We start from the raw sequence: 13082 nt of genomic DNA, 5'->3' as shown, positions 1-13082 counted from the left end.
ATATATACTATAACTCGGTGTAACTGAACAGGTGAGAGAACATATATCTTTATCCCTATTAACAAATAAAGAAGGGATGACAGCGTCAGAATGTCATCATTTTGTATGAAAAGGCTAGGCAAAAGCTAATGAAATATAATGTATTAATACTAATCTTGTGGAAAATGTATCTAAGGATACTAAAACTAAGCTAAATTTGAATTTTCAAGTGAAAAAACTTTACAAAGTTTAACTGTCAACACTTTAAATTCCCAAATCACAGGGTTAATTCTGTAAATTTGAAAAATATCAGACAAGTCTTCTGTATATAAAATATTTTCTATACATATCCTTTTTGAAGAGGACTTGCACTCCTTTGAGTATACGTTAGGCTACTTGATAAGTGTTTATCTTCTAATTCCAGTTTTAAAAAAGGATGACAGTTTTGCAAATTTTCAGTTCTACCTTTTATTAAATATTCCCTGGAAAAATAAAGAGAAATGTAACAGAACATGTGTACAATTGAACATTCTCCAAAACTGCCCCCTTTTTTAATAGAGCCCTAGTATTTATCAGGTACTTTACTTGCATTGTCTCATATAACCCTTTTAAGAACCCAAGACACCCTTTCAGGATAAAAACTTAACTGGGAATAGAAGGGAACTTCGTCACCCTGATCTAAGAAACACTCGCAGCTAACATAATAATGGTCAAAGACTGATGATTTCCTAAGATCAGGAACAAGACAAAGATGTTTACTCTTGCCATTTTTATTCAACATTATACTAAAACAATTAAGCAAGAAAGAAAAAAAAGAAATAAAACTATCTATTCACAGATGACATAATCTTGTATACAGAAAAAACTAAGAAATTTACAAAAAAACTAATAGAGAACTAATAATGAGTTCAACCAGGTTGTACGATATGAGATCAATATATAAGAATCAGTTATATTTCTATATGGTAGTAATGAACGGCCTGAAAATAAAATTAAGAAAACATTTCCTTTCCCAGTACCTTCAAAAAGAATAAAATATGTACGAATAAACTTAATAAAAGAAGTGCAAGATTTGTACACAGAAAACTATAAAACATCGAAACTAAAGATGACTTAAATAAATGGAAAGACTTCTCATATTCATGGATTGACAGACTTAATATTGTTAAGATGGCAATGCTCCCCATATTGATCTACAGTTAACAGCAATCCCTATCAAAGACCCAGCTGCCTTGGTGAGGTGGGGATGGTGGTGTGCTGAATTGGGCGATTGGGATTGACATGTATACACTGATGTGTATAAAACTGATGCCTAATAAGAACCTGCAGTATAAAAAAACAAACAAAACAACTAATACTAAACTTTCATTGGGTTATTTGTATGGAAATATGTTAATATAAATGTTTCAGACATTACATGAAGTTTCTAAAAATCTTATATTTGTATTTGTATGGAAATATGTATGGAAATATGTTAATATAAATGTTTCAGACATTACATGAAATTTCTAAAAATCTTATATTTGTATTTGTATGGAAATATGTATGGAAATATGTTAATATAAATGTTTCAGACATTACATAAAATTTCTAAAAATCTTATATTTGTATTTGTATGGAAATATGTATGGAAATATGTTAATATAAATGTTTCAGACATTACAGGAAACTTCTAAAAATCTTATATGTTCTGGTATAATGTTATAAGTAATAATCCTAGTTATTACTTTAAAATGTATATCTCAGAAATAACTAATTTTCTTGTCAACTGCATTATTTTGAACTTTCATCAAATCTTTAACCATGGTCATTTTTAAGTCTTTTGTCATTTACAGACAGTTCTGGGTGTACTCTGATGATTTTGCAAATATGTTCCTATAAAAGGGTTTCATCTTCAAGAAATTCATGGAAAAGACTCTGACAAGTACAGGTTTCTGGTAACTGACTGTACTGCTGAACTGAATGAATAAGCATTTTCAGAACTCTAATGAAAAACTGATGAACTCATAAAAGTGCTAACAAAAGATCAAGATGAAAAAAAAAAGAAATTAATTACATGGGACTGAGTGAACTGATGAGGATGAGTATAATTTTTGTGACTTTCTGTCTGAATTAAAAAAAAAAAAAATCCCACAAGGACTCAGAGGAAAAGAATATACAAATCAATTTTCACTGCAAAGTAAAGGAGCTGTTACAGTGGAGGATTACTGGACTGAATGTCAATATTATGACATAGTATAACTGTGTTTCATGTTTGGTAATTGCAATCATTGTTGCTTTTGTTGTGGTCATCCATGTACAATGCTTGGTGTCAGTCTATTTATCTCTTGTAAAAATAAAATACAGTGTGTGTGTGTGGAAAAAAAAAAAAAAAAAAAAAGACCCAGCTGCCTTTTTTTGCAGAAATTGACAAAGTGATCCCAAAATTTATTTGGTAATGAAAGGGATCCAGAATAGCCAAAACACTTTTGAAAAAGAACAAAGTTGGAGGACTCATACTTCCTGATTTCACACTTATTACACAACTGCAATAGTCAAGACAGTGTAGATACAGATAAAGGTAGATACAGATCAATGGAACAGAAACGAGTCCAGAAATAAACCTTTAGTTATGGTCAACTGATCTTAAACAAGGGTTTCAAGGTTATTCAATAGGGGAAGAATAATCTTTTCAAGAAATGGTGTTGGGAATACTGGATATCCACAACCAAAAGAATGAAGTTGGACCCCCACCTCATATCCATCAACTAAAAATGGATCAGACCTTGTATGTAAGAGCTAAAACTACAAAAGTCTTAAAAGAAAACAGGTGTAAATCTTTGTAACCCTGGATTAGACCATGGTTTCTAAGACATGACCAAAGCACAAGCAACAAAAGATAAAACATTAAACCAGACTTTATGAAATTAAAAAACTTCAAAAGACACGACTAAGTGAAAAGACAACCCACAGAATGGGAGAATATTTTTGCCAATGATATATCTGATAAAGGACTTGTATTCAGGATATATAAAGCACTCTTAACAACCCAACAACAAAAGACAAATAGCCCAAGTAAAAAATGGGCAAAGGACAAAAATAAACCCACACACCTACAGTCAATTAATCAATGACAAAGGAGGCAAGAATATACAACGGAGAAAAGACAGTCTCTTCAACAAGTGGTGTTGGGAAAGCTGGACAACTACAATGAAATTAGAACACTCCCTCATACCATACACAAAAATAAAAATAGTTTAAAGACCTACATATAACGCATGATGCCATAAAACTCCTAGAAGAGAACATAGGCAAAACATACTCGAACATAAATCATAGCAATATTTTCTTAGATCAGTCTCCCAAGGCAAAAGAAATAAACACAAAAATAAACAAATGGGACCTAATCAAACTTAAAGGCTTTTGCACAGCAAAGGAAACCATCAAAAAAACGAAAAGATAACCTACAGAATGGTAGAAAATATTTGCAAATGATGTGACTGACAAGGGGTTAACATCCAAAATATACAAGCATCTGATACAACTCAATATCAATAAAACAAACAACCCAATCAAAAAATGGGCAGGGACTTCCCCGGTGGTCCAGTGGCAAAGAATCCGCCTTCCAATGCAGGGGACACGGGTTCAATCCCTGGTCGGGGAACTAAGATCCCACATGCCACAGGGCAACTAAGCCTGCGTGCCACAACTACTGAGCTTGTGCGCCTCAACTAGAGAGCCCCCGTGCCACAAACTACAGAGCCCATGCGCTCTGGAGCCTGCATGCCACAACTACAGAGCCCACGTGCCCTGGAGCCTGTGCACCACAACTAGAGAGAGAAAACCCACACACCACAACTAGAGAGAAGCCCACATGACGCAACAAAGATCCCGTGTGCCACAATAAAGATACCATGTGCTGCAACTAAGACCCGACACAGCCAGCCAGCCAGCCAGCCATAAATAAATAAATAAATTTTTAAAAAGGGCAGAAGACCAAAATAGACATTTCTCCAAAGAAGACACACAGATGGACAACAGGCACATGAAAAGGTGCTCAAACATCACTAGTTATTAGAGAAATGCAAATCAAAACCACAATGAGGTATCACCTCACACGTGTCAGAAGGGCTATTATCAAAAAGAACACAAATAACAAACGCTGGAGAGGATGTAGAGAAAAGAGAAACCTTATACACTGTTGGTGGGAAAGTAAATTGGTGCAGCCACTGTGGAAAACAGTATGGAGGTTTCTCAAAAAACTAAAAATAGAACTACCATATGACCCAGCAATTCCACTCCTGGTGGGTATATATCCAAAAACACAAAAACCCACACCAATTTGAAAAGATACATACACCCCAATGTTCACAGCAGCATTGTTTACAATTGCCATTATATGGAAGCAACCTAAGTGTCCATCAACAGATGAATGGATAAAGAAGATGTGGTATATATACACAACAGAATACTACTCGGCTATAAAAAAGGGTGAAATTTTTGCCACTTGCAGCAACATGGATGGACTTGGAAGGTATTATGCTAAGTTAAATAAATCAGACAGAGAAAGACAAATACTGTATGATATCACTTATATGTAGAATCTAAAAAATACTATAAACTAGTGAATATAACAAAAAAGAAGCAGACTCTTCAATATAGAGAACAAACTAGTGGTTACCAGTGGGGAGAAGGAAGGGGGAAGGAGTGATATAAGGACAGGGGATTAAGAGGTACAAACAACTATGTGTAAAATAAGCTACAAGGATATATTGTACAACACGGGGAATATAGCCAGTATTTTATATTAACTATAATTGGAGTATAACCTTTAAAACTTAGCTTATATAATATTGTACACCAACTATACTTCAATTAAAAAAAAAAGGATGTAGTGTGTATATACGCACATACACACACAAAATGGAATATTACTCAGCCATAAAAAAGAATGATATATTGCCATTTGCAGCAACATGGACCTAGAGAATATCATACTAAGTGAAGTCAGACAGAGAAAGACAAAATATTATATGATATCACATATATGGAATCTAAAAAAATAATACAAATGAATCTATATACAAAACAGAAACAGATTCACAGACATAGAAAACAAACTTATGGTTACCAAAGGGGAAAAGAAGAAAGGGGAGGGATAAATTAGGAGTATGGGATTAAAAGATACAAACTACCATACATAATATAGATAAGCAACAAGGATTTACTGTGTAACACAGGGAACTATATTCAGTACCTTGTAATAACCTATAATGGAAAAATATCTGGAAAAAATATAACTGGATCATTTTGCTGTACACCTGAAACACAACATTGTAAGTTAACTACACTTCAATTTTTAAAAAATGGGCAAAAGATTTGATTTTGTATCTCCAAAAGAAGACACACAACTGGCCAAAAAGCATATGAAAAGATGCTCAACCATCTTTTCAGTCATTAGGGAAACGCAAATCAAAACAACAAGGTTAACATCTCACACTTACTAGGATGGTTTCAAACATGGATGATTAACAAATGTTAGTGCAGATGTGGAGAAACTGGAACCTGCACATACTACTGGTAGGGAAAATGGTATAACTGCATTGGAAAAACTGATTGGCAATTTCTCAAAAAGTTAAACAGAGGTACCATGTGACCCAGCAATTCTACTCCTAGGAGAACTGAAAATATGTCCAAACAAAAACTGGTATGCAGGGGCTTCCCTGGTGGCGCAGTGGTTGAGAATCTGCCTGCTAATGCAGGGGACACGGGTTCGAGCCCTGGTCTGGGAAGATCCCACATGCCACGGAGCAGCTGGGCCCGTGCGCCACAATTGCTGAGCCTGCGCGTCTGGAGCCTGTGCCCCGTGACGGGAGGGGCCGCGATAGAGAAAGGCCCGCGCACCGCGATGAAGAGCGGTCCCCGCACCGCGATGAAGAGTGGCCCCCGCTTGCCGCAACTGGAGAAAGCCCTCGCACGAACCGAAGACCCAACACAGCCAAAAATAAATAAATAAATAAATAAATAAATAAGAAAATCCTTTAAAAAAAAAAAAAAACTGGTATGCAAATATTCATAGCAGCATCAATATTAATAGCTGAAAAGTGAAAACAATAAAAATGGCCATCAACTGATGAATGGGTAAACAAAATGTGGTTTATCCACACAATGAAACATTATTGGCCATAAAAAGGAATGAAGTACTGATATAGGCTACAATATGGATGAATCTTGAAAACATTATGCTAAGTGCAAGAAGCCAGGCACAAAAGGCTGTACAGTGTATGCTTCCATTTATACCAAATGCCCAGAATTGACAAAATCTATGGAGACAGAATATAGATTAGTGGTTGCCAAGGGTTAGAAGGAGAGAAGAATGGAGAGTGACTGTTAATGGGTTTCTTTTTGAGGTGATGAAAATGCTCTGGAAGTAAATAGTGGTAACGCTTGCACAACTTTGTAAATACACTGAAAACCACTGAACTGCATACTTTAGAAGGGTTAAGATATGACAATTATATCTCAATAAAATTGTTATTAAAAAAAAGAGCCCAAGAGACAAAACTAGAAAATTAGTAATGATCAGAAAACATGATAAGAAATTCGATAGATCAAAAAAAATCAAGATAAATGTACAAAATGCAACAGCATTTTTATTAGTAACCATTTAGAAATAAAGAGATATCCCATTCACAGGGTGACCAAAACTACAAAATACCTAGGAATAAGTTTAATAAGGAATATCCAAAAACTAGAGGAAAGTTACAAAAAATATTTTAAAGGACATGTGACATCTGAATAAAGAAATGTACATGTTCCTGAATTTCGACCAGTCCCAAATTAATATATTATTTTAAGCAATTCCAATAATTCCATGGCTGCACAAAATGAGGTTTTTAAAAACATCTTTATTGGAGTATAATTGCTTTACAATGGTGTGTTAATTTCTGCTTTATAACAAAGTGAATCAGCTATACATATACATATATCCCCATATCTCCTCCCTCCTGCATCTCCCTCCCACCCGCCCTATCCCACCCCTCTAGGTGGTCACAAAGCACTGAGCTGATCTCCCTGTGCTATGTGGCTGCTTCCCACTAGCTATCCGTTTTACATTTGGTAGTGTATATATGTCCATGCCACTCTCTCACTTCATCTCAGCTTACCCTTCCCCTTCCCCGTGTCCTCAAGTCCATTCTCTACATCTGCGTCTTTATTCCTGTCCTGCCCCTAGGTTCTTCAGAACCATTTTGTTTTTTTTAGATTCCATATATATGTGTTAGCATACGGTATTTGTTTTTCTCTTTCTGACTTACTTCACTCTGTATGACAGACTCTAGATCCATCCACCTCACTACAAATAACTCAATTTCATTTCTTTTTATGGCTGAGTAATATTTTATTGTATATATGTGCCACATCTTCTTTATCCATTCATCTGTCGACGGACACTTAGGTTGCTTCCATGTCCTGGCTATTGTAAATAGAGCTGCAATGAACATTGTGGTACATGACTCTTTCTGAATTATGGTTTTCTCAGGGTATACGCCCAGTAGTGGGATTGCTGGGTCGTATGGTAGTTCTACTTTTAGTTTTTTAAGGAACCTCCATACTGTTCTCCATAGTGGTTCACAAAATGATTTTTAAATGTACATGAAAGAACGTGTAAGAATTACCAATAATTAAAAAAAAGAATAGGGAAGGAGTCCTGTCCTATCAGATATTATCAATAAAATTTGGTAGAAAGCTATTATTATTAATTCAGTAATGCTGCTAGCAAATAGGTTATCGAAAACAGAGTACACTATGATAAAGAGGACTACTCAAATCAGTTGGGGGAGGGACTGACTATTCAGCTAACCTATAGTCTTTCCTGGAAAAAAGCAAATTTGGGTTCTCATCTCATACATACAAAAAATTAATTCCACATGGATTAAAGATCTGATTTTAACAAGAAATCTGTAAAATATTTTGAAGAAAACAAAAGAGAACATTTGTATAATGTCATTAAGTAGAAGGCATTCTTAGACAAAACAGAAAATCCAAAAGCCAGAAAGAAAAAAATGCCAATTTGATGACATAATTTTAAATAAGGGTAAGTGAAGAGATTAATGATCAAAGATAAATGATGTCATGAAAGAAAATATTTGCTATACATGACCAGTATACATAAAGAACTCGTACAAACTGATAAGAAAATGTCAAATAATCCAATAGAAAATGAACAAAGGATAAACAGGGAATTTATACAATAACTAACCATAAGTAGCCAAAAGGAGCTCAATCTCATCCATAATCAGGAGTTTATAGAACGGAATTCAATCTTAAAATCAGCACTTTTTATTCTGCAACCAGAAAACAAACCTTCCATAATACCGTGGGACACCTGCAAAGCCAATCCCTCACTCTTATGTCCCTATTCTTTCCCATTTGAAATAGCTTAAAACAAGTGTTTGCATTAGCTGTTCAAACTCAACTGACTGCAAAACAAAATCAAAAACTACAACCACCACTACCACTAGAAATGCAAATTAAAATAAGGACTCTGAAAATTTAATCAGATTAACAAAAACTGAAAAGATACCATCCAGTGCTGGCAAGGATGTGGGGAAACTGGTCGTCTCACATCCTCTTGGTGAGAGTGTGAGCTGCCAAAAACTCCCTGGAAAGCAGTCTAGCAGTAGCTATTAAAATTTACAATGTACCTTGTTTTGACCCAGTAACACCACATTTTTAGGATTCTGTTTAGAATTAAAAGCCCTGCTATGTCAGCAATATCCCCTAGGATCCTTAACTTCCGGAACACTTCCTTCACCTTCATGGTCTAACTGAAACTTGGCTTTTCCCTGAAGATACTCCCCCTGAAGCACTCTCTCCCATTTTCTCTCTCATACCTGTGGGTATGGAAGGGAGAGAACGGTCCTCCTTGTTCATTCCCACTTTGGGGGATTCTTCTTCCCCTCTCCTAAAAAAGTCCATCTTCACGCAGAGGAGATTAAGAGAATTAACATTAGTGATGATGTCCAGGATTAGAATCACACTTTTGGACTTCCTTTGCTGTGTTCTCTTTCTTCAAAGTGTCCCATACTGTTTCTATTGGCCCTACTCACTTACCTGTTGTTGAAAACAAATCAAAACCTAGGGCCAGAGAGGCAGTGCTAGGTAGTAAGAAAGAGAATCCAGAGTTCTGGATTCAAATCTAAGCTCATCACTGACCTTAGGTAAATTATCTCCTGATCCTAGTTTACTTAACAATACCAGAACCTACACCATGTTTATTGGGAGGAGTTAATGATACAATGGATCTAGAGCACTTTGGATAAAGTAAATGCTCAATAAGTGTTTAAACAACATCAAAAACAAAAACACCTTCGAATCTCAAATTTTCGTGCTCCTGTACAAGCAGAAAAGGACTGTTTCTTCCTCTATTGGCCATGCATAGCTCCTTTAGTCGCGTCTCTCTTTATCCATGTCATCCTTCTCCAGGTGTTCAAACCTAGAGGCAGTAAACCAAGACACCAGGGGAATCTGCTATACTTGGAAATTTGGAAAAATGGACTTCAATACAACTGACCTTCCCCATATTTGTATTAGCTCCTCTTAAAACCCATTATTTCCCATTTGAAGAAAATGGGGAAGGCCTAAAATAAATATGGCATTAGTTATTCATATTCAACTGGTTCCAAAATAAACAGGAGAAAGTAACCAGAAGAATCTTAAAAGACATCAAACAGACTTAGAAGCCTGCTAAATATACCCTAAGGAGTTCCAATCAAATCATACGTCACAAAAAAATTGAAATAGAGGAAACCTGAGATTTCCAAAATATTTCACTTTTGCTAATTTCAATATATCAAATGAAGCAACTTATTGAAAACTGACTCCTAGCAGTGTCATCCTGTTCTGTCCTAACCCCTGTGGAGATTCCAAGCACATGCTCCATACTGTCAGTGAAGCAAAGCTGAAACCTAGTGTTATTTCACTCTCTAGTTGAAATAATCTTTGATGGCTCTTCAAGCCTACAGATTAAATTTAAACCATTGAGCACAGGCCTCCAAAATCTGGCTGTTATTTACCTTTCCAGTGTTATTTTCAACTTCCAATTCTCTAAATCCATCATAACAAACACATTCTACATTATTTCATATCCATACCTCAGCTTTGAACATACTCCTGCCCACCACCTGTTATTCCATTCCTCCTTCAAAGCAGCAAAGTACAGTGGAAAGAGTCCAGCTTTTAAGTTCAGATCCAGATCCACTAGATTTCTAATTCTAATTCCATCCCCACTACTTAATAGCTTAATGATCTGGAGCAAATACTTTACGAGACCTGTTTCCTTACCTAGGAGGAGGCATATCACCTGTGGCACTTTTACAAGGCTATTGTGAGGATTAAGCATAATGGTTCTAAACTACCTAGCACCACACCTAAGGCACGGTAGAAACTTAATGGTAACTACTGAGCCATCCTTCTTTCCCCCTCCATCCTCATCAATACTATAATTTCCTAAATTTCCACAGCACTTTGTTTATACTACTGTGTTTATTATACCATGAGCACTAATATACTGCAGAATACTCATTATTTATGTATGTGTCTGGCTTTTCCATTAGGTTATAAGCAAGATGGTTATGGGTATGGATTTCTAAATCTCTGCCACTTACCACCTGAGCAAGTTATTTGACCTCACAGAACCTGTTTCTTCATTAATAAACTGAATTGGGGTTAACACCTTACAGTGTTACAAAAAGGTTTAAAAGAGTTAACGTACATCAAATACCTGGTATAACGCTTGACACCTAGTAAATTTCAGAGGCTGTTAATGGTAATCTGGATGATGAACCTGATCCAAGCCACTGCTTAAAGAATACACAAATGTAAAATGTATTTGCCTTATTAAATCCAATTTCATAAAGCAATCTTAATACAACTTTAACCTGCTAGTCACCTCTCTTACTGATAGAGATAGCCAATGAAGACAAAAACAGAGATTCCTGTGCACCTTATCTCAGAAATGCTACCACATATTCATGTTCTTCCAGGACCAGACTAAGTACTTCACAACTTATGGTTCACCTCACCTCATTACACTTTAAACAACATGGGGGCTTATCCCTCAAGAGTTGTAAGGGATAAAATGATCTGCCAAAGTTAAACAACACTCTGAAATTAGCAGTCTATAAGGAAGTAGAAGCTAGTTGTCTGCTCTTTATTCATTCTAATTCTAATCTGCTGTGTCATCAATTTCTCTACTCAAAACTCCAAACAAATGTCAACTACTTCTATGACAGTATTTTCCAATTTATACACTTCCAACCCACTGCTTGTTTTAAGAGAAAACATTTCAAAATTAACTGCAGTGAAATCAAGGAAATCACAGAAAAGTGAGAACTTGCAAAGAGAAAAAAAAATACAATATTAGAGCACTTGCATTCCACTTTCAGTTGTACACTGCTACTTACATGGGTTGTATAGCACACACGTCAAGAGCTCAGGAAGGGTTCTGGAAAGATGGACCTGGTTTTAAATCTGACATCACAACTTACTAGCTGTGTAACCTAAGCATGTTACTTTTTAAGCCTCATATCCCTCATCTGTAAAATAGGGATTGTAACAGTATGACTCTCATAGGGTTGTATTAAATACAATAATGTAAGCTAAGTGTTTCAGGAAAGTACTTACAACACCATACTCAATAAATGGTATTCTATTCATTTGTTGTTATTACCTGAGCACTAAGGTTCTTGGTAAATATTGCATAATTAATGAATATTTAGCATATTTTATATTAGGAAATAAGTGTACCACTAACTTTAATTCTATCCTAAGTTAAATAATGATTAATAGTTGCAATACTGTTTAAGAGCAGCTTACTGTTTACAAAGCCCTTTAGACATCCATAAGCTCATTTTGATCTCCACAACATCCTTAGGGGATAAACACTTTTAAGATACGTATTCTAGAAATAAAGAAACTGGTACCCATCAGGGTAACAGAGTCAAGGTTACCTAAGTCTCCTCCAACCAGATTCTCCAGCTCAGGGATAAAGTGCTTAGTGTCCAAAGTTCTTAACCCAAACATCCACTAAAAGGAGGCAGATTCCAGCAAGTTTCCCACCCTCCTCAAGCAGAGTCAAGAACGTGAGCCCAGGAATAAGCCCGGGGTAATAAACCCCCTCAGAAGGCACTGATGACATTTATCATGCACTGTTTCATTACGAGGTGTCCTCCCACACCTTTAGGGCGGGGGCTAGTCCTGACCCCACTGCCACCAAAGCGCCCAACACAGGACCTGCCACCCAAGAGGCCCTCAGTAAACGTTTGTGGAAATGGCATGGGAGGCTGGTAGGAGGCCTTCCAGAGACCCGAAACGAGGCCAACTCCACGGTGGGGATTAAGCATCCCAGTAGATCCACAGTCGTTAGCGGAGAGGATCCAACCGGTAACCAGGCTGGAAAGGATGGCTGAGGACGGGCGCCGCTAAGGGGAACCCGGGAAGCTGACCCTCTTGAGGAGAGAGAGGGGAAGCGGGTCTGGCCGCAGCCATTCCTGGAAGGCTGGGGACCGACAGAGGCTCGGGGGCCGGGGGCAGCAAGCAGGGCAACTGGCGCCTGGGGGGGAGGGGGCCGCCTGCTGGTCTGAGAAGAATCTCGGGCCCAATCTGAGCAGGGTTCTGGGCTCCTCTAGGGACCCACTCCCTAGCCCGCGGTGGCATTCACTGCACCGAGTACTCGCTGCTACCTGAAACTGCAGCAGCTTCTCTGTCTGCTCCTGGGTTAGATCCCGCTCCTCAGGCGCCGCCATTTTGCAGCCGCCTCTACGCTTCTGACCCGTCCGCACCGTCACCCGCCGGAAGTGACCTCAGTAGCAACCACATCCGGTCTGAACAGCCGCCGGCGCGCAACTGCGTCTGCGCGTGCCGGCCCAACCTGGAGGCCGGGGATGGTGACAATTTCCGCCGCTAGAGGGCACCACTCTCGGGCCGATCCCGAACACTTCCGAAAATTGTCGAGGGACTGTCTGCCCAAGTCGCCCTTAGGAGTTAGGCGACGAACGGATCTACCAGAGACTTGACTCTCGAATAGATCGCAAAGAGCCGAGAGGTCCCGAATGCCCCTCGAG

The 13082-nt window shown here is 37.6% G+C and overlaps 1 protein-coding gene across 1 annotated transcript in view; it reads right to left on the bottom strand.

Moving 5' to 3' along the window:
- FAF2 (Fas associated factor family member 2) overlaps positions 1-12810 on the bottom strand; it is a 61313-nt gene extending 48503 nt beyond the window's left edge. Inside the window, exon 1 of the mRNA XM_007169731.3 lies at positions 12702-12810. Within this exon, the coding sequence (XP_007169793.2) occupies positions 12702-12764 (63 nt within the window). The 5' untranslated portion in view covers positions 12765-12810. The remainder of the gene's footprint in view (positions 1-12701) is intronic.
- Between the last annotated feature and the right edge of the window lie 272 nt (positions 12811-13082).

Source organism: Balaenoptera acutorostrata, chromosome 2, assembly GCF_949987535.1.
Source record: "Balaenoptera acutorostrata chromosome 2, mBalAcu1.1, whole genome shotgun sequence".
In the NCBI taxonomy this organism is placed as follows: Eukaryota; Metazoa; Chordata; class Mammalia; order Artiodactyla; family Balaenopteridae; genus Balaenoptera; species Balaenoptera acutorostrata.
The sequence above is the reverse complement of the archived record's forward strand: the minus strand, read 5'-3'. Positions and strand labels throughout refer to the sequence as shown.